Source organism: Tinamus guttatus, unplaced genomic scaffold (assembly GCF_059628265.1).
Source record: "Tinamus guttatus ecotype Peru unplaced genomic scaffold, ASM5962826v1 Tinamus_guttatus_pri_ptg000314l, whole genome shotgun sequence".
Classification (NCBI taxonomy): domain Eukaryota; kingdom Metazoa; phylum Chordata; class Aves; order Tinamiformes; family Tinamidae; genus Tinamus; species Tinamus guttatus.
In genome coordinates this window covers 4,794,870-4,817,203 of record NW_028288848.1, presented here as the reverse complement: position 1 = coordinate 4,817,203, position 22,334 = coordinate 4,794,870, and the positions used below count along the sequence as shown (strand labels likewise).

The following is a 22,334-nucleotide window of genomic DNA, read 5'->3' as shown; positions in this document are numbered from 1 at the left end:
AAAAATTTTGCTAAGTAAAGGTTTCAGTATATGGGCTCAGGTAGAAATTCATCGCTTATTTCACATGCTCCTGTGCGTGTGTTTGATCCTCTCCTTTTCAGTTAGCTTTTTCACTATTTCTCCCCTGTTAGTTCTTTAAAAATGATGCAGCAGTAAAAGCATCCTAGAATCCATGCTACATGATTAAAAGAATGATTTGCTACATTTCAGTCAGAAAGTTTAGATTGCTGACAGTACTCTAGCCAGGAAGAACCCAGCTTGCCTCTAAAATCCCGGACAAAAACATCTTTCTCAACCTGTCAGCAGGGCATGTTTTTTATATCAGACCCTTGCTGAGATATGTTGAATATGCAACATGATGAATAGTTTTTTTAGAATGACTTTTAGAATTGAACACTTAAATAAAGGTGTAGAAAATTATCCCATACTTTATAAATTGTTAACTCTTTCTTTGATTATGATTTATGTGTAGCCCATAGCCAGAGCACATTAACCTATAATCTGTTGGCTCTCAAACACCAAGCCAGGCTGGACATCCTGGGACTTTGAAAGGTAGGTGCAAAGCAGGAGGTCATACTTTCCCCTATCATTTGGATCATTCTCCCAGCTGAAAGCTGCTGTGTTGATGAAAAATGCTGCTTTAAAAATCAGATCCATAACCAAGGTCTTGAATACTTACGGTCAATAAAGATGCAATGGCATTTTTGCCAAACATAGGAAATGTTATTTCAGGGTTATCCAGCTTCCATGTTTCAGTCATTACCTTCCATCTGAATTTGTGCAGCTGAAACATATAGCATTCTTTGGCTCTCTTCTACACCGTTGAATAATATTGCAGTGCTTTGTGAAGAAATATGTCATGTGTTAGCCAAGGGATTTCAGTGATGGGTGAAGGTCTTTGTGAACACATGTGGTATAAGCAATGTTTTGGATGTTTTGAGGCAAAATATGTTTAGATCTAAGATATAATTATTAATAAACAGAAGTGTTGTAGTGAGTAAATCTTGGAAAAAAAGAAAAAAAAAGCTACTTGCTCACTTTATATGTGAATCCCTCATGCTCTACTGCATAATGAACAGCAATGTGCAGTAAATTCATAGCATAACTGCATTACCTTGTTAGGATTATGATTAGTGTGGCTTTAGAAAATTAGTCCATTAAAAGCGATTATACACTGCTTTATTTGTTTCATATTTAGTTCTTTCTCTTCAAAGCAAACTCCTCTAATTTGATTTTATGTCTCACTGAGTGGAATTTTATTCAACTCCACCTTGTGGAATGGATAACAGTAAGAAAATTCACATCTTATATCAGTTGCCTCAGATGTCAGTCATCTCAAAAGACAGGTCATAAACATAAAGGAGACATGTGGAACCAAGGTTGGTGGAAGGAGGAGGGAGGCAAAGGAGGGAGAAAGGATAGAGGTATATGTTTTGTGGTGACAACTACAAAATCCCACTGTTTGTGTCGTTTCATTTAACCCTTACACACAGTAATGAAAGTATTGTTCTTTTACGTGCATGAGTTTTTATTCAGTATTTCTTTAGGTTGTGAACAACTGAAGGCCAGGAGTGAGGAGCTAGGATGTACTCTCTCAAGGCTGCTGGCATCCTGAGCTCATAGTTTCAGAGTGCAGGGGCAAAAGGCCTGATTAGCTCATACATCTGACTCAGAGTCTGTGGGCCAGATAACACCTACATGTCCTTGTTCTGAGGCAAGATTTTTAGCAAGGTTTTAATTGCCCCTGGGAACTGAAGGTACCTCTGTGATGGAGAGGAGGAGAGACAGAGGGAATGGCTACTGTTACTGGCATAAACATGAGAGTTTCATTTCACGTATTGCAAGATACAGGGGAAAAAGAGTGAAGGAAACTTTCTCTGTGACTTGGGCAAGTTGCTTAGCTTTTGCCTCTACTCAGGGAGGGAGGGAACTAAAATATTTCCAGACTTCTTTAGTGTGTGAATAAGCATATTAAGAGTAGAGACACGATTCAGTGCAGTAGTAACTAGCTAGTAGAAGCTAACTAAAGAGTTAAAATAGGCAGATACTTTATTTTGATATTGCTAACTTGATAGTAGATCTGCTCTATTCAATTTGAGATGCCTGTTGTTGTAGTGTATGAATAGATACATAACCATCTATGTTTCTCGGAGCTGGTACTATCATTTCAAATAGAAATGTGCTGTAGAATAATTTGGTGCCAGCGGGTTTATAGGTATATACTGAAGTCAAGTGTTCTCCTGAGCTTTAGGATTTATTTCCATGTATTTATTATATAAGAATTGTCTGTCCATTTTCCATATAAAATACTGTTTTTTCCATCATATATTGTTTTTCTCTGCACTTCCTCTGCATTTTTCTCTTCATGAGAGCCCAGCCCTCTTGAAAATCACTTCTTTCCCCAGCTTGGCAGTTTCATGAAGCATGTTCCTGCTGGCTGCTTCGCTGCTGTCATAGTGCTCAGTGTAGCTCCCCCTGTACAGCATGAAATACAGAAAAGTCTGGTCAAGAGCTGAGTAGGAGATTTTTTTGATAGACAGCCTGCTAGGGAAAGTCTGTTCGAATATTTCCAGGAAATATGCCCCTATTATCTGCCTTTATTTAGTATTCTTAAGGTCTACTTCAATTTTATGTATTATCTATACAGCCTCAACATGGTTGATAATTAATTTAATCTGTCAAAGCTGACATTCATATTCCAGGTGCCAAGTATAGCTTCTACTTATATGTTATATGTGGGGTAGATGTTCTGAGTTGGGGATTTTTTTTGACAGAATTTCCTATTTCCATAAAAATAACTGCAATTCACTTCAGGAAACAAATGGTTGTAGAATCCTTAACAGTCCTTTTTGACCTGCCCATTACTGTTTCTCTGTCGCCTTTCCTGTAGCGAGATTTTAGTAGAGGCAGTCTGGGAGACTGCTTTACACGCACTGAAATTTACAGGTGAGCTGTAAAATCCACTGCCAAATACGATCCTTTCTGTGCTGCTCCTTTATTATTTATATTAAACTGGCCTTTTGAAGTGATTTTTCCTTCCAAAAATAAAAAAGAGGTTTTCTTTTTGGCCTTTTGTACATTAGTAGGACTGGGCTCTTTTCTACCTCTATTTCCTGGAGATTTTACCTCCTCTGGAAGCCCTGGGTTACTGCGCTATCTTGAAGATGAAGCTAGCAGTTTTTTCAGCCCTCAGTTAAAGGGGTGAGTGAAGGGGTGAGCTTTTTGGCCTTTTCTACACTTAACACTACCATTCCTGCTGGCAAAAAAGTCCTTTTTCTGGTTCAGCTTAAACCAATTCCTGAATGAAGTAAACTTTGTTGGCAGAAGACTTTATTGCCAGTATCGTTGCATCCAATTGCCTGGCCAAATTGCTGCCTTAGCCGTGGAAGCACAAAGAAATCACACCACTCACCGGGAAAGCTAAGCGGGCAAAACTCATAACCATTGATAACATGGTTCCTGGCATAAAAAATATAAAGTAGAAAAATGCCTTGCTCTCCATATATATATATTTATATATATACAGAAACAAAACACAAAAGCAAAACAAACAAACAAACAAACAAAAAAAAAAAAAACAAGTGCTTTTATGTATTTTAAGGAGGAGGAGAGAGAAAACAGTACCTGATTGAGTGTGATTTTTGAGTTTATAACCCTAACTCTCAGCTGGTGGACGGAATACAGAACTGAGAAATACAGTGGGGACTCAGGCCCAACATTTACTTTTTGGTTTTGAGACAAGTATGAATCCTAAAGAAGAATTTTACTTCCTCAGAGGCAGACAGAGATATGTTCTGGTGTATCAAAGGCACACTGTAAGAATTGCCTTGATTCAGAATTGGACTCTGAAAAGAATCAGTGTTCTTCCTTCAAATGAAAGAATAATGTGTTCCCATGAACTCTGGCTGTAGCCCAATTCTAACCAGTGACTGACAACAAATACCTAATTACCAGGAAAATATTTCGATGTGCAGCACTCTACTGAGCTAGTGCATCAAATTAATTTCATCTCAGTGCCTTGGGTCTGATGTGAGCTGGGGTCTCCAGTGCAGTATGAAGTGACGTATGGAGGTACTTCATGCATTGAGCCATCCTTCAGGAATACTTTTTCAGGTTCTTTCCTTCTTGTGACATCATTTTATTTATCTTTTCCTTGTGCTTGGAGCATTTGTTGCTGAACTAAGGCTTTGTTTGGGGATTTTAGCTTTACCTATAACTGAAAATATTGTGCATTCTAGTCTTGGTGTTATCTTGAAGGATTAAAGGGTTTTTCTGTGATTCTTTGCCTGGTATGATGATTTCTCAGGACCATTAGTATTTGTCTGCTCCCTTTTGTGTTGACAACACAACTCTTGTTTCTTTCTTTTTTTTTTTTCTTTCTCATTTGCCCTAGATGCTGATCATGTATTTGGTAGGCTTTTGTGAGTGGAATGAAACCATTCGCATTCAACAAAATTTAGGATCATGCTGTTAATTCACAGTACAATTTATCTGAGTTTCTATGCAATCCTGTTCTGATATAATAAGTAATCTCACTTCATGATCAGGAAGGGTTAAGGTCTCCTATGTGAAGATCTGTTGAGGGTCTGTGTTATCTACCTGAAAGCTTTGTGCAAGCCTTAAAAATTAAATAGTGGTTTGAAGATTACTGGGTTCTTGTGCTACCACTCTGCAGAAGGGAGATAGTTTCTATTTCTGCATATTTTGAATATACTTCATGGCTCATTAGTTTATTTTAGCCCTTCTAATCTCAGTCCATCTAGAATTAGAAAGTGTTCTGTGCTATAGAAACTTGCAGCATGATAAACTGCTTTTAAAAACATACTGACATTTACATTCTTTCCCTTCTCCCACATATGTTGCATCCCAAATGGAAGAGAATAAAGTGTTTGGAGGAAAATAGCTCCCCCCCCCGCTTTCTTTTTGTTTAGGGTCTGTCTGTTTAAATAGCTCTTGAAAACTGGCGGGAGGGGTGATGATCAATTTAATGGCATCAGCTGAAGATAATCAGATGCTCTTTACAATAAGATTGTTTTCCAGTAAAAATAATACTGTAAATACATGTGGAATGGAAGGCAAAGGAGATTACTTAACACTCAAACAAAACATTTGTGATGAAAAATTTTCTTGCTGGAAGAAATCTTCTTCTTGCCCTCATAAAAAAATAGATTTCCCACGGTAAATGGGTTTGGACACAGGAAGATGCAGATTTATTTAAGAAATTAAAAAAAAATGCATCGAAAGAGAAATCTTTGTGGATGTATATCATTTTTAGGTGCTCGGATAGTGTTTTACACAGAAGTGTTTTGGATGCCGTTTGCAAAGATGAGGAAGTTGCAATGAGAGTAAAGATTTCTTTGGGATTATAGATGGGAAATGTACATGAATGGATAATCTGTCTTTAAAGTTTCTGGGAGAACTGATGCATTTAGTTGAATTGGAGCTTGAAAGAGAACTCTAGTGGGTCATCAGATGCCATCCCTCCATATCACGGAAGATTCATTTAATTACAGAAAACTCATCTTATAGGCATGAATGCCAAGTATAGATTTGTTTCCTGCATTTTAATTAATCTCCTCCCAGTACATGAGTTATAGCATGCATGGGAGAGATGGTTGGCTATAGATGCCCTACAGTTCACGGCTGTGATTTTTTTCCTACACTTTTAACCTGCTGCTGTAGTCTAGCTCTAGTGTTTCTGAAAGTCAAAGTCCAGAGGTACTGTCTTACTTGACACACTTGATCTTTGGAGCTTTGGAGACTGAATTTCATTTCTCTCCATCTTCCAGTTTTAGTGAAGTTTGGCAATTCATGTAGGAACTCTTTGTGTCCAGCACTTTGGAATAATGGGAAGAGGACCACTGCCCTGTCCGTAAGTGGTATTGCAGCGTAAGAAAGTTAAAGATTGAACGGCATTCAGATACGGAAAGCAGGAGGCCATATCACTATGCAGGTATCACTACTATGTGTAATCTGCATCAGAAAAGCAAAAATTCACAGTGATCACCAAAGTATTTTCTTCAAATTCTTTGCATCTAGATTGAACACAGAAATCCTGAGCATGGACACACTGTGAATGTACTGTATTATTAAACTAGAAGTATTCTGTAAAATAACCAATTCCTAAAATGCTTACTCAGACAGAATTGTCATTAGCTTCAATGGTAGTTTGTTAGAATAAAGCTTGAGTAAAAATTCAGGAATTATTCCGGTAAATAACAAGCACACTGAAAACAAACTTGTTTACTCCTCACTGTTGTATTCAGCATGTATCCAGGAAGGAAATAAATCTGCTGTGCACCCCAGGGTAAAGTATATTAATCAACCAGTTATCTTGTTAAGGGAAAGTAAATGGCTTGCTGTGCTGACTGAATGCATTGCTATGCACAAAGTTTGCCGCGCTGTTAGCAATCCAGTATTGACTGTCAGCCGTCCAGAAGCTGTTAGAGAAGTTAAAAGACTGTAGGAGTGCAGGAGCAGTGTAGCAATACGCTTGCAAGCCCATATCACACCGTGTGCCTCAGAACTGGCTACAGCTCCGTATTATTCCGGTGTAGCCTTTGGCAGTCACCCCTGCCGAGGCAACGTGCTCTGCTCCTCCCTCAGCAGCAGGCTATAAGCAATCTACAGCATGCCACTCAGTGACAGTTTATTATTTTGTACATTATTTACAGAAAAAGACATTTCGTGGGGGACAGGCTACGTTTTGTTTATTTGTTTCAAGTCTCTCATACTCGGAAGAACGTGGATGGTGCTGTTGCTGGGAAAACACACGCAGAAAGACGCAGCAATGCTTACGCTGCTTTGACACAAGCAGTTGGTGTCGTAGTTAAAAAAAACCCTTAAAGCGTGGACAGATGATGACACAAACTCTGTGCTTGTTCATCTGAGACAGTTGAACACGAAGCACCGGTGCTGTGGGTGCCACGAGCCCACACAGGGCAACTGCCTGGCCGCGTGCGTCGCCTTAGAGCACAGGGCAGAGGAGCTGGACCCTTCCTGTGCCTGGCTTAGCCTGGGTAGCTGCGGTGTTTCACAGGACACAGTACCCTAGGCACAGAAAGTTGTCTTTGTATGATATCAGGATTCCCTCTCCCATTTCTTTAGACCTGTTTCTCTGGCTTATAAGAAACAGGCCATGGGAGCTGACAAAGATCTCTGGGAGGTGAACCAGAGCTTAGCTCAAATTAGGGTCATAGGGAGGCTGTGGTGTAAAACGTTCATGGTTTCAGAATCACTGTGTATGGTGTTCAGAGGTACCGTTGCCTCTTAACAGGCTCCAGAGTGTAGCAGGAGACCACTCTGCCGCCCCTGCGGTGTTCAGCATGTGTGGGGAGACTCTGCTCCCTGTCAGAGAGATGTGTGTAGGCTTTGCTGCCTTGTCAGACAGGCATTTGTAGGTTTAAGAGTGGCTTGACTTTGAGACAGCTGTTCAAAGGTAGCGATTCTGGAGCACCAAAAGACTTGAAACTAAGCGCTCCCATCTTTCAGGGAAAGGTAAGGATCTACGTCGAGCAGGTGATTAAAGAAATCTAGGTGCCTAGTGTTCGGGTAGGCATTTCTGAAAGCTGCTATGCAGTTTCTCTGGGCACCCTTTGAGGTTATCCATCAGAGGAGAGGCCGAACTGAGAGCCGAGGCCAGGTCCTCCAGGAAACTCTGTCCCAAGCCTCCATCTACAGCACCAAATAATCATTAACAGGGGAGCCATGGTGCTTCTCATTGGGTTCATCTGATGTTTTTAAAGTCTGAATGGGTATTAAGTAGTTAAAAGACATATTGTTTCACTGAATACAGAGTTTTTTAAGTCAAATGGTATACAGTTGAGGAGCAGACTTTTTTAGCTTGAAACCTCTTATGTGATAATTATCAGCTCAGTAAAGGTTTCCCACTCTTTGCCTTTTTATACTTCCTTGTTGATAAGATTTGTGTCAACCTCTGATTCTCACCCAAGGCACTTTTAAACAAGTCTCCAAAAGAAGATGAAACAGAGGGTTGGTTAGTGCTCTCCCCAGCCCATCCTGTCAAGCTGCATGTTGGGAAGCAGCTGGAATGTTTCTGTAAATCCATGCCTTGCCACCAGTAATGCTCAGCTGGAGGAAATAACTCACCACATCACTTGTGTATATGGGTGTATGTATGTGTGTATGTGTGTTCTTGTGGGCATGTACGAAAGATCAGAGGATAATTAATTTGTCGTCTTCTACAATATAAAAGATAAACACTGAGATTAAAAGAGCTATGCTGTTTAACTGCTGTATAAGGTCTTATGTATATCCATAGTAAAATGGGAACTGTTGCTGTTATTTTAGCAAGAGACATCCATGCCGTTTTCTCCTTCTAATAGCTTGTTATCCTGTGTGTCAGAGTTCAGAGGTCTTGAAGGGAGAGGAGGATAAATAACCTGCATGATCTTCCTTTGGAAAAGAAACTGTTTTCCCACAGACTTCTTAAGAAAGATGCCCTAGTGCCTAGTGATAATAACAATAAGTTGCAATTGCACTTTAGCTGGAAATGTTTGTACTTTGTTGTTCCTGGAAGACGGTAATAATGTAGCATTCAACTCATATCGTTACAAATAAGAGTCAGGGGTGAAGACCTTAAAAGATGCTCCAAGGTATTTTTTCTCCCTCATTAAGTTGTTTTGAAAATGCCACTCAGTTTTCTGCAGTCTACTCTCTGCCAAAGGAAATAAATTTGCTATTGAGAGCATTATTATCAACTGGAGGAGTAAGTTATCTCAGACAAGTTTCATTTAGCTCTATCTAGAGTGGTGCAAATTTCACCAAAGACAGGGATATTGTCCCAGCCTTTCTTTCAGGTTGGTGGCAGCATTTTAACAAGAAAGCCCCAAGTGTCTCATGTAATATTAGTATCCCCACAGGACAGGACAGGACAGGAAAAAGGACTTTGGTGTCCTGTTTGAAACCTGAATTCATTTACCCAATAAAAGCCTTATACCAGACAGTTAAAAGAGTGTCTGGATGATTATGAAAATACAGGCTTTTCTAGGGAACTGCTGCTTGCGAAGGTGTTTGCTGACAGATAGGAAATAGATAAGAAATAGCAAGAGTTATAGAAAAGTGTTTATTGAGAAAGTTCGTATCACACGTTTCTCAACACGCTGGAGGCAGCTTTCTTCTGTTGTTACAAAAATCTGTGAAGGTTAGTGTATGCTAATCTTCTCTGTGCCTCATAAAACGCTTAATCATAGATATCCTGAGCCAACAGCTACTGTGTTAGATACACTGATACACACAAAAAAGCATGCTGCTTATGAAGGTACGATGGCTATAACTAAGTATGTGTACATATATGTGTATAAAAGTGTGTGTGTGTATATATATATATAAAATAAAAGTGAGTGTGTGTGTATATGTATATGTGTATATATGTACATTTGTGTGTGTTTATATATATATATTTGTACATATAGTTAAGCCAGATTCCGGCTTTCTGTTTAACACTTCAGAAAGGGGATCACTACCCCTCAAGGATGCTCTGCTGCTTCATGGCATCATAAACAAAATGGCTCTGGAGTTCAGCATAGCTCTGACATTTTGGTTATAATGCCAATAAACAAGAAACCCCCCGTGGCATGTTGACTGACTTGTTTTCCTCAGCAAAGCTGTAAAGAACTGTAGTGTACTTACAGAGTTACTGTGTTGCTTTCTCCCCCTTACTAATTAAATAAGGATTTTTAGCTTGAGTAAATGTTTTGGGGGTTGCCATCATACACAGCGTTATACACTTTTGCTCTACATCTTAATCATGCTTTTTCTGTAGCCGAAGGCAATAAAGCTTCAGTTACTGGAGACAGGAGCTAACACAAATAAAATTTACTCTGAAAATTTTCAGCTGAAAGGGCTTGGGTTTTTTTTTTTGATTTGTATAAGATTGAGCCTTGGATGCATAGTAGGATTTTGCAGGTCTAGTTTAGATGGCCAATGACATGCAGCTATACCAGGTAAATCTGTTGAATTATCTACTTAGCTTGTAAAAATAAAAAGCTGAGGCTTCATGGCCTGTTTCTGCTGTAAATAGTCTTTCGTTAAGTGTACAGTCATCCATCGTCTCTGGCTTAAGAGTGATACCTTGGGCATTGCTAACAAGTAGGGTCATTTCAGGAGTGTCCTGGTGTCTTGGAAAGGAAGAATATGGCAGGAAATGGAGGATGATTTTTTCAGTCTTAATAGCTGGTGTGCTGGACTCTCCCAGCAGTACAGACTGCCTTTCCCTTCTTGTGAAGGCAGTGAAATGGCTTGGTGTCGCTTTGGGTCTGTGTCTCAGGGAAGAATGAGCAAACTGGTCTGTACTGGTCAGCAGCAACGGCTTATTTTGAAGTAGGGTTGTGATTGCAAAAGTGATTCTTCTTGTTGCAGACTGAGCAAATTTGTGACCATGGAGTCCTGAAGAATCAATGCCTTGAAATCTGCCCAACACCAGCCAGTCTGCTACAGAAGAAAATGTTTTTTCTCAGTTTGTTGCATAGCAAACAGACCTGGAGAACTCAGGATTCTGACTGAGGCAGCAGCCAGTTAAATTTAGGGGGGAATGACAAAAAAAAAAACAACAAAAAAAACAAATAAAAACCCACAGAATTAATGAGAGAGAGACTTAGAGACACAGAAACATACTGTCGTGGCCTAGCCTACAGGCAGATCTGTGTGCTCCTCAGACCTCCCATGGAAAACAAATCTGAGACAGGCAGAGCTGTTCTAAAAATAATGTGGAGTTTTATTTACACAGCATATACAACAGGTATTTGCAGAGGTGCTGAATTTCTCTTTGCAATGCCTGAGATTTGACTGTAACCCTCAATCTGAGCATCCCAGTGTGCACTGCATACACAAAATGAATGTACGCTCCTCTCTGCACCATAGGTTTGGCTAAGTTTGTATCATAAACCAATCTAGCTTGTTGAAATTATAGGCTCAGCACTACAGTTGTACACATGCTGAGTTCAACGGGAATTTTGCCACAGGAAGGATCACCTAAAAAGTTTTAGTACTGGCCCAGACTTAATCTGGAGAAATGCACATCCCTCTTACCAAAAAAAGCCTAAAATTGGTGAATCTGGAGTTATAGAGAGATCTAGTGAGTCTTCTTTCATGTCCTCAAGAAGAAGGGTAATACATTTAGTGTGTTTGCAACTTCAAAAGATTCACCTCAAGAATCTGTAATCCTGGCAATGTCTAGGTTGTGATTACAGTGTGGTGTGAGGGTGGGGATGTGTGTGAAGCAATTTGGGACATGCCAAAAACCCCTGTCTTATGCACCCTGTAATAATTTGACTTACTCCTACACAATGGGTGTAGGGCTCACGTAGCATGTACTCCAAAAGTATTCACATAGCCACCAAGACAAATGAAGTCTGGGTCTGGACTTTTCCAGTACGAGCTGGAGTCTCCCAGCTTCTGCTTTGGACAAAACACTGCCCACTAATTTCCCATAGACACCGAGCAGGTGTGTTTGCCCTCTTGTTTATTAGTTACTGCTACATCACTGACCTCCTTTGCTAGCTTATGACAGGGATACATTCTTTCCATCCATCCGCACTCGATTTTCTCAGACATCTTAAGGAATGCACATGTATTTTGTTTTCAAAAGGCAACATAGATCCCTTTTTCTAGTTTACACTCTACAGCTGAAAGCAGTGCTTCTTTGAGCACATCTCATGTGCCAGACCACGCTGCAGGCCCTTGCATTCATCCTGAGCTCTGGGTGGTAGATGGGTATGTATGGGAGATCTGCATATAATACACATTGCACATCTTGTCTGTCCTTCCAGCATAGTCGAAGCACTGCAGAAGCCAAAATTTGTTCTCCTTTATTTTCTGTGTTTTTTTTTTTCTCCAGACATTCCTGATTTTATGATTTTGTATGCATGGAGATAAAAATACCTAGCTTAAGCAATACCTTTTTGCTGATTATATTGTGTGCACCTTAGATTTACTCTGCAGGTGCAGTTTTAAATTTCATTTAAAAGGTAAATACAATAATATGTGACACACAAGTCAACTTTTTATTGCATCCCGGGGTAAAAATTCAGAGACTATAGAAGATGCCAACCTGTGATTACAGACTTGGGCTGATGAGGACAGAATTAAATATCCAGGATTTTCTTTCAATGTTTTGCTGACATATGGTGCTTCTAGTGCAGTGACATATTAATTGACTAGATTTAAAAGAGATGGACAGTGCTTAGCAAGGAAGGACAGGATACGCATTATAAGACAGCTGGTTCTGCCTCTGCTGGATTATGGAGACAATATATGTTGGACAGCTAACGAGTCTCTGTTGCATAAGATAGATACTCCTTATAATAGAATTGCCTGCTTGTCTCTAAATGGGGTTATTATACACACCATTGCACAGTGTCTGAAGAGCTTGGTTGGCCCCTGTAGAGGGCTAGGAGAGAAATAAATTGGAAAACAATTGCACATAAGACCTTCAATCCATCAACTGCTCCATATTTATCCAAATTACCAGTGCACTCTTCCAAAATACAAATCTGCTATACATTCAGAGGTAGAATGTTAATACTGACCGGACACGTTTTGACAAGGCAGATTTTTCATGTGTTATTGCTTTTAACTTGCGGCAAAATCTTCACCCACAGGAATAAAAGGTAGTAGCAGAAGCCACTTAGAGTGACATAACAGCTCTCCACTGAGAGAATTCTCAGTTTAATTTTTGTCACAGTGCAAGCTCCTGCCTGAGTCCCAGGAGGTCTCTTGATTACTCTGAACTGTGAAGAAATTCTCTGCATTTGTAAGGACTTAACCCCCAGTAATGTGCAGAACTGAAGGGCAGTGTTTGTAGAAGTGATTCATGGTTTGAAGTGCTTCCATTTTTGGGTCTCCAACATGTAAGTGTTCAGTGCATGATTTTTAGAAGGTGCTTATGTTTGGAAATTGTGGACTCTTTTCACTATTACAGATTAAACACCCAGGATTTTACACATTCAAAATAACAAGTAATTTTTAGAAGTGCTGGCTCAACCCCTGAGCAAAGTCAAGTGCATCATTTTATTACCCCTCTTAAGGCTCCTTTTCCCGCAGCAACATGGAGTTCTCTGGTAAGAGATTCAGACAGAGCTTCCAAGAAAGTCAGCGAAAAACTCTTTTGTCAAAGCCCGTGTAAATACCCGCATATCCTGCCGCTTACTTGTCATTTTTGTCCTCTTCAGTTAAACATTCTTAGGTCTTTTGTCTGCAGGTGCTACTTCTAGTCAACTCCTATTCGCTTCCAGCTGTCTGGATACCTTCCTAAATAATGTTAAATAAGAACAATCTTAGGGTGGCAGGGTAGATGATAAAAATATTGAAATGTGAAAAGCTGCAAGGATGGCTTTGTTCAGTGCTTTATTCCTCAGACGGGAAGAAAAGGACATCCTCAAAACAGAGTTGAAAGCAGTCTCTCAGTAGAGAAACTCACAAGTTGGTCCACAGTTTTCCATTCAGGAATGGCTATACCCAATCTCAGGAGAATTGAGCTTTAATTTCAAGGAAGAGCAGACACACAGCAAAGAGAAATTATTTGCTGGTAGTGATGCTAGTCATAGTTGTTATTATTTGTCCTTCTCTCCTCTGCCCCAGAGTCCCTCAGTTAAGGCACAGGATTTATATATATGCATGCATGTGTATATAGACACCTATATACACTTGGTGTATGGATGTGTGGCACTTTTAGGTGCTTTGCTGGACTCTGTTTGGAAGAAGGAGCAATTTCTTTGCTGAGATTTCTGCTGTCTGGTCAGTCCCTGTTGGATGGAACTGTGATCCTTAAAACAAGGCAATGTGACTCATGAGAAGAAAGAGTACAATAAACACAGTTACCAGTAATTAATTTCCCACCCCGGATACTTTTCCTGTAACTGTTTTATGTTCTCTGCAGTAAAGTGTGCTCACTGATGGCAGAGTTTAAGAGGATTTTATTCGTCGCTCAAACTAGCTGGATGTTTCTCTTAATGAGCTCTCCCACTGCTATCACAACAACTTTAAATACCTTATGGCTAGCCAGGAGAGACTGACACACAGGCAGATTTGTTTCTGCAAATATCTTCCTGGTTTAGTTGCATTTTTCAGCGAGGTTGATTTCATCGCAGGTTGTGCTGCTGCGCTAGCAGTTTCAAGCAAGAGCATTGATGTGTGCTTTTCCTTCCTTCTCTTTTTTAGGAAAAGGAGAAGCTTTACGTGGAATTGAAGCACGTCTTGGCCCGACAGCCTGGGCCTGAAGCAGCAGAGCAGTTGCAGCTCTACCGGCACACCCTCCGGGAGAAGACAAAGCAGCTGAAAGTAAGAGATGCTCCGTGTCCCTGGCCAAGAGGCTGCCGGGCTCGCACGGTTACATCCTGGGTGATCCTGGAGAGCTCGGCATTAAGGAGACTTCCAGTGATCGATGTGCAAGCCTTAGCATATAATACCAGGAAAATAAGGCTAATACTGCATCCTCCCCTAGGGAGAACCAATGGTGGCGGAATAGCTTTTTGTCACATAATGTTTGTGTGTTTCATTAAAAAAGAGAGGGAAAAAAAGTGTTATTGTGCAGAATATTGCTGTAAATGCTCTTTGTGCATGTACATCCTGGGATACAATCCATTTTCTGTTGAGCTTATTCTCCTTCCCTTGTCTTAAATTATTAAGATCTTGTAATAAGCAAATCAAAACCATTTCATTTTCTTTTAACAAGCTAGTGGAAATATATTGAGAAATTGCTCTTAAATTCTTGTTATTTCTCCTGCAACACATACACAAATATTAGACTTGCAGCCTATTACAGAGATTACAGGAGTAACCCATCCGAACCCCTTGTCACCAAAGGGAGGATTTCCTGGTTCTGAAGGAACCTTCTGGAAGACTTCGAAAGTGTGATATTAAAAAGTGGTTCTGCAATAGGACGAGTTGATATTTTCACGTTCTTGGCTGCATGAAAGATCTCTCTCCCCAGGAGTTCATCTGCTTTTACAGCTCCTTTCTCTGTTGAAGTCATCATCTCCTCTTCACTGCATCATAATCATGTCTATCCTAACCACGAGGAAAAAAAATGCAGGAGCAGATGGGCATTTGGAAACAAAGAGCCTGTTATGCAAATCTTCTTAGATTTCCAAGGAAGGGAAAAGCAGTGTAGAAAATGTAAAATAGAAGCCAAAATGTAGCTAAACTGAACGTGATGTGAAGTTTTCCATACGGTTCCCATTCGTCCTTAATGCAGTAAATTGCTACTGTGTATTTCAGGCACAGTATGCTGTTGTGTACTGCTGTGCATGTCATTCTATGGTGCCAGGTCAAGTTATTTTCCTTCTTAAAGCAGGAGAGCACACTGTGCCTGCTGCTATTCACTTTAAAGCTTATTGGTTCACATGGAAGCAGAATTGTATTCATATTTGCACTGCCTGAAACTACTTTGCCTGTGTAGATTTAATTACTTCAGATCACAAAGTGGATCCCTGTGAATAAAACCCATTAGTAAAGTTCCAGTTTCATACAGGCAGGTCTCATAATGTCTGCATGAAACAAGTATGGAAGGTGGTTTGGAGCGGTGCTACAAAAGCCATCAGCTAGAAACACTAATAATGATCAGAAAGGCAGAGGGTGGAAAAATTTCTCAGTAATAATTGCTCTGTTCATTGAGAGTCTAGGCACTGGCAGCCTCTTTATAGCTGGTAAAAGATAGAAAACACAAGTCTAATTTCACTGCAAGTATTTAAGGCATTTTGAAATGTTCAGTTCACATTGTGCTTCATAACTTTCAATTCTGCCTTGTTATGCTGGAGCCTTTCATTTTAAATACCACGGTTTTGTTCAAACTGTGCAAATCTGCTATTACTTTGTTTTTGCTGTTATACATTATTTATATCAGAAATGTAAAATCAAGATGTTGAAATGCTAGGAAAACATTACTTGTTAAAAAATGAACTTTTTAAAGTTCCTCAGTATTATTTTTAAGCCATTAATTTTGTATTTACATCTAGATTTGTGTCTCAGAATATTAAGAGCTAATATATGTAGTAATAATACAATTCCAGTGATGCTTTGGGTATATTTTACATGTTTTATTGTAGTTAAATGGCACAGCCTTAGTTTTGTAAAGTGTCCTTAGGGGGCAGAGGTGGTCAAATGAAACATCATGATGAGATGATGATGATAAGATGTGCTAGGAAATAATGATGCTTTATACGGTTGAGTGCGAAAGGAGTAAGTGCTTGTAAAACTTACCTGTATGTGAAACTAACGTCTTCTGTTTCAGCTTTTTGTCTTTTGTTTGTTAGGTTTTGTCTTCAGAATTGAATATGTATGAATCACAGAGCCAAGAATACAAATATGAAATTGAAAGACTTGCCAACGAGCTTTTGAATGTGAAAAAGAAGTATCTGGCTCAGAAACGCAAGGAACAGCAGGCCAGGTATGGGGCACTAACAATTTTGTCTATCCATCTCTCTGCATAAGCCTGTTTTTTATAGACTGTTATGCTTTAGATCAGAATGTGGCCAAATTTTGCTGAAGCAATATAATTTTACTGACTAATTTTTCTGAATGTTTCTCTTTGTGTTACTTCAATCTTGTTTAGATTTACCTTAGACTATGGACACAACAAAACCAATGTTGCTGTGTCTGATGTTGTACAGTCCAGTTAAATTATTCATGTCAATGACATGGTGCCCAGAGGATGCAAAATAATGTCTGGTCTCTCGCATCTAATGAGAAATCCTCAAACATTGTAAGGATCTCAGTGTGTTATTCCAATTTATTATTAATATGAAATATCTTTTAAGAAGCACTTTACGTGGAAGGATGGCCTTTCTTCAGGTGGCAACTACATTACCCTGATATAAGAATAATGTCATTGTTGGGACTGATGACTTCCCCTTCCGAGGCTGGATGTCTTTAGCAGTGGTTGCAGGGAAGGACATTGCCCATCCCCATCCGCTTCTTGTTTTCTTCCTACGCTCACGTAGAGGAGTGTGGGCAGTGCCTGTAGCCTGGCTTTGTAGGACTTCTTGCTCATTCAAAGGGAGAGTGGAAGAACTTTCCTGTAGAAAGCTCTTGTCTCTCCTTTAACCAAAGGAAGATTGATGGCACCTCCCTGTCACTGTCAGTCCACAACTGAGCATTCAGCTCCTCCTCTCAATTAAAAGTAAATGACTAAGATCTTAGTTACTCAAATTGGGATCTGTTAAAGTGACCTAATTTGAAGAGGTGAGGAGATGAGACTATTCTGATCATTTCCAGTCTAGGCTACCAAAATTACTAATCACTTTTGAAAACTGAGTTACTTGACTTTTCCTTTTAAATAAATATTTGTTAGATTTCTGCAGCTAATATGATTTGTTACTGTTTTTATTTTGTGTATGGCTTTTGTCTTTCTACTCCTTTGCTTCTTCATCCTGTCCCTTCCTCATACACACCAAAAACCACAGCTCTGTGTTGCTGAATATAATTAAAATCTGCCTATATCCATTTCTTTCTTAATCATATTTTAGTGAGCAGTTTGATGATTGAATTAACTAGAGTCAGTGATAAACAACGACCTTTGTCCATCTGCAAATTATGTAAGGTTGCCTTAATGTTTAGAATTAGCAACAACTGTGCAGTGCTAATGGCCTTCCTGGAGCTCTAGGATCAATACACGAGGCTACCACAATGTCTGCTAATCTGTTTCCAGCAGCTAAGTATCCTCCTCTTGATAGTTTTAATATTTGCCTTTGGATCCTGGCTTCATGTTTCTTTCTGTGCATCTGTTGAGAAGAAACTTACGTCCTACTTAAATTAATTCCTGTCATAACTATTGAATAAAACACCTTACTGGGAACTTGTGTGCTTAAAATATATATATATTTTATATATGTATATATATATATATGCATATATATATAGTGTGAGATGGTAGTGATTGAACTTGGGTCTGTTAACCCACAGTGAGTGGAATTTTCCTCATGTGGATCAATTAGTGCCAGACCGATTGCACTGTTTATAAGTTCAGGGTGAGTATTTCTGCCTTCAGTTCAGTTTGAGAGGTTGTTCTGCTTGTAGGCAGGCAAGGCTGCAGTCCTATGAGCATTGTAACGCTGTGACACCTCTGCTCTGGAAATATATCCACATGCTGCTGCTGCTGCTGCTTCACAAACCACAGCATCTCCTTCCCCCCACCGCTGGCTACCAGCACGTTACCCTCCGCCCTGGCTGACACTTCTGCTCTGTGTGTGGCAGCCAAGGGCCAGCCAGGTGCTGGGCTTGTGCTGTGAGCCGCCCTCCGCTGGGGTGTTTTCCAGACAGACATGCTAGGCCACATCCTGCTTTAAGGGTATGCACCTCCCAAGGCACAACTCGGCACAGCAGTCCCAAATAACTGCAACCACTGCCATCTCTAGATTCCTCTTGGTGTTGCCCAGCAGGAGTGGGGCAGAAACAACCACGTTACACGTTTGTCCTTCTGCCAACTGTGTTTGTTGCACAGCATTTCGTCTGCTTTCTGCGATAGAGCCAGTTCTGCAGCCAGATCCCTCCCTGAGGAAGCTTTTGCCCCTTGACGTGCAGCCATTCCACAGGCTGTGCTGGGAAGGCAAAGCCTGGCATGTAGGCACCAGGCAAAGAGCCGGGGCTGTTTGATTCTTACAATCTCAGGTTGTTCTAAATCCCAAGTGACATGTAAGCACTGACTTGGTCTCTATCACACTGGCTAATGTTAACACCATGTCTGAAATAAACGTGGCTGGTTTTGCTGATAAAAAGAGGATCCTGTAAGGACAACAACATTAGCAGCATTATTGACTACACTGGTGCGGAAGAGAATTTATACTCTCAGATAACCCCACGCAAAGGTATCATCTAAAGCTTTTATTGATTCACACAAGACAGTTCTGGTTTGTGATTTAAAGACTTGATATTGAACTAATGCACTTTTCCATGGGATGCTGAAGGAATTTAATAAGAGACAACAGGAATTTAACTTTTTTCTGGGTCTGAGCTGAAAATCCAATGTTTGAAATTTTGCTTTGGATTTGGAATTCTCTTTTTCTGCTCTCTCATTCTGAATGTTAACTTTCCCGGATGTTTTAGCACTCTTTTCCTCACTCCCCCAATTCTCTCCTTCTGCTTCTTGATCCCTCTCTGCTTCATTATTTTCCCTAGTTGCCTGTAGCACCTGCATATCAGTTTGATCCTGGTAAGGACTGGTAAGAAAATATGAAGCCAGCTTCAATCTGCACCAGAGACCTGGTGCTTCAGCTCAACTTGTGTAAATAACTATACTGAGTAATGTCAGTGGTAACTAGGAGGTTTTGCACCTGGCTCCTTGCACATTAATTCTGTGTAATGTATCACAGTTCAGCTGCACAAATTTTTCTGTACCCCGTGAGCACCTCTGGGACTGTCTGTATGGGAGCCTGGCGCCAGAATGAGCAAGGACGCTGGACCCTCTTCCCTCCCCAGAGTTGCAAGTTCAGCAGTGGGATGGTTTGAGCCATCTGAATGTGCAAGTTCTTAGTTCTGTCAGCTGGCAATTCTGTTAGTGCTACATTGGTGTCATTTAAAGCATTTACAAATCATCTTTATGTTTCAGTTCATCTGAGTCATCTTGCATATCAAGTCATCATAGAGGGCTTCTCTGAGCTTCCTTCTCTCTCCCCTACCTGGTACTGTTGAGGGACAGTCTGAAAAACACTAATTCTAGCAAGTTTGTTCTCCTTTGGGGGACTGAGGATGGTAATCAATCAAGACTAGACTTTGCAAAAGCCTAGTTTTTGCAAAACTCATGTTTGTGTCTCAGTCTCAATGCCTGTAAAATAAAAGTAATGGTGCTGACCTCCTTTGTAAAGCCTCAAGACCACTGCTGTTACGATAAACTAGTACTTCATAAAACCCCACTTGGTTAATTATAAATATCTCAAAACCAAGCTCGGAAACCTCCAGGTATATCACAGCCAGTTTGAAACACTGTCCTTTATATTTGTTCTGCAGTACTTACCTCAGCAAGCTCATTAGAGAGGAAACTGCGACCCCTTGTTTTGTTCTCTTTAGGCTACCAAATTCAAGCCCTCCCGGGTCCTCAGGCAGAGCAGCTTCCTGGGGCCATCACTGCGCACGCAGCCCCGTGTTAGTTTTCTGCAAATGAAGCAGGCAGGATAATTATCCCTAGAACTTTGTTAAAATGTGAAGACAGAGAGCAGTATTTATTCATTAAAATTCAACAAAGGGAAAGTATCTCCCCATTGCGCCTTTGATGAATGTGGCTGTTTGTTTGAAAACAAACGTATCCTCGCCAGAATGGGATGATGATTAGAAATCTGAAGTCACGGAGCTCATGCACAGACTTCTTCTAATGAGGTGCTCTGACCATTTTGGGGCTAGCTAGCTTAAGAGAGCTCATTTGTTTCTCATTTTTAATAATTCCAAAAAACATCAGCAGTCTTGTAATTAGATCCAAACAGACACCTCGTCTTGGTGGTTTAGCCTAACAGGCTTTAATCAACAAATTTTTAATGATCTCTACATACATGGTTTCATCAAAGAAACTTTGGAGGACACAGATTTCCTTAGTTTCTGCGCAGTTGGAATGAAAAAAAAAAAGTTTTTTCGTTTTCTTTGTTTCTGTTTCAAGGGAGAAGGAACGATCCTTGACGGACGTGGAGTCTGAGTTTCCACGGCACAGACCTGATGTTCCTCGCTTCACTGGAGGGGGCTTTGCTCTCAGCAGACCCCTTCCCAATGTCACAGCTTAGGAACGGACCCATCTTATGGCAGTCCATCTCCCAGTTCCTTGGTAAACTCCATTTGTATTGCAATGTTTGAGAAATAATAATTTAAAAAGTAACCCAGAATCATCTTTCCCTCTGAAATCACTGTGTTGCCTTCAGAAAAAGGCGTTTGATAGTAGAATTAATGTAATTTTGGTATTCTGAATGTGGACCAAATTCTACCCTTATGATGTAAGCAGAAGCCTGCACTGGAGCCTATACTGGTATTTCTTCTTCAATTCTCTTTATGTAGCAATGTAACGCCACAAAGTGCCTTAATATGTAGAGTCATTTTCCCTTTACCTGCCTCTGTTGCAAACAGTCACTCTGTTTATCCTCTGACTGAAACCAACTGAAAAGATTGAGAAAACAGAAGAAAAATTAATAACCAGGTGTTCCCGAGCCTACTGAGCGAAGCCAAAATTGACAACTCTTTACTTAGATGTGCACATGTAACAGCCTTTTGTGCAGGTAGCATATAATTTGGTTTACTCAGTATTTGCCACAGTTGTTAGTAAGATCAAGGAAGTTTGTGGCCACAATGTACATTTTTAAGAGTGTGATTCTGTTTACTCTGATAGATGCAAAGTGACATAATTATGTCTGTTCAGCCAGGGAGACTATATACTCTATCTGGAACATGCTCTTTTCTCCTCTAAATGCTTCCTCCTGATTGAAACCTGGACTCAAAATGTGGCAAACTTTATTCTTCATTTTCTAGGCACTTGGGCATTTTTGTAACTTTCAGAAATTGTTTTTGTAATACAGCAGGAACCCTCCAACCTTTCTAGCCAAAAGACATTTAATTATCATTCATTAACAAGTGAAATAACAAAATCACTGCATGAGGTGCTGAAGTATAGAAAACTTCCTAGCTGTAAAATAAAATGTTTTGAAACTGGTTTGTACATGGAAGCCCTTTCCCAGCCTGGGGGATAAAAAATGCTTGTCCAAAGAGATATGCTGATAAATATTTCACATGCACAAAAAACCCTTTGCAAAGATTTTGATCTTTCCTTTGGTGGAATGCATAATTAAATATTAAAGCTACTGTGGGAAACTTTTAATGGAAGTGTTTAATTCAGAGGAATCAAGTTAAATACGACAGGGATCTACTTTGCTTTTACATCAGGGACTGGAACACTTAGTCATCAGATTTATTGTATTTTTCTTTTGTTCCCCAAATGCCATTATTGCTCTTTCACTGTCAAATGTATTATGCTAAAGGTATCATTTGAGGACTGTCATGCTGTCTGAATCATGTCTTCTGTGAGCGTGACATGTCCCTGTGGTTACAGTAATTCAGGCACAGTAAAATCAGATTAACTGACCTGGACACTTGAGTTGGAGGGGATCTCAAATCAATTTGAGCTGAGGTTTTTACAGAAAGTCTCTGTTAAAGGTCTGAGAACCCAGCATGGAGCTGGACTTTGGCCTGCTTACTGATCCTGGAAAGTAATCTGGACTGAAATAAATTGGCAAAGGCACATTTATTAATGCATGTGAATAGGAGAGGTGCCATTAGACTCGCAAAACACTGTCACCCCATCGAGAAACAACATATTTATTACACTGTGAACTGTGAAGCATATTTCCTAG

At 40.0% G+C, this 22,334-nt stretch overlaps 1 protein-coding gene across 1 annotated transcript in view; it reads left to right on the top strand.

Annotated features, from left to right (window-relative positions):
* CFAP58 (cilia and flagella associated protein 58) overlaps positions 1-20,936 on the top strand; it is a 56,706-nt gene extending 35,770 nt beyond the window's left edge. Inside the window, exons 16-18 of the mRNA XM_088528847.1 lie at positions 14,179-14,298; positions 16,272-16,405; positions 20,600-20,936. Coding sequence (XP_088384973.1) covers positions 14,179-14,298; positions 16,272-16,405; positions 20,600-20,720 — 375 coding nt within the window. The 3' untranslated portion in view covers positions 20,721-20,936. The remainder of the gene's footprint in view (positions 1-14,178; positions 14,299-16,271; positions 16,406-20,599) is intronic.
* The last annotated feature ends 1,398 nt before the right edge of the window (positions 20,937-22,334 follow it).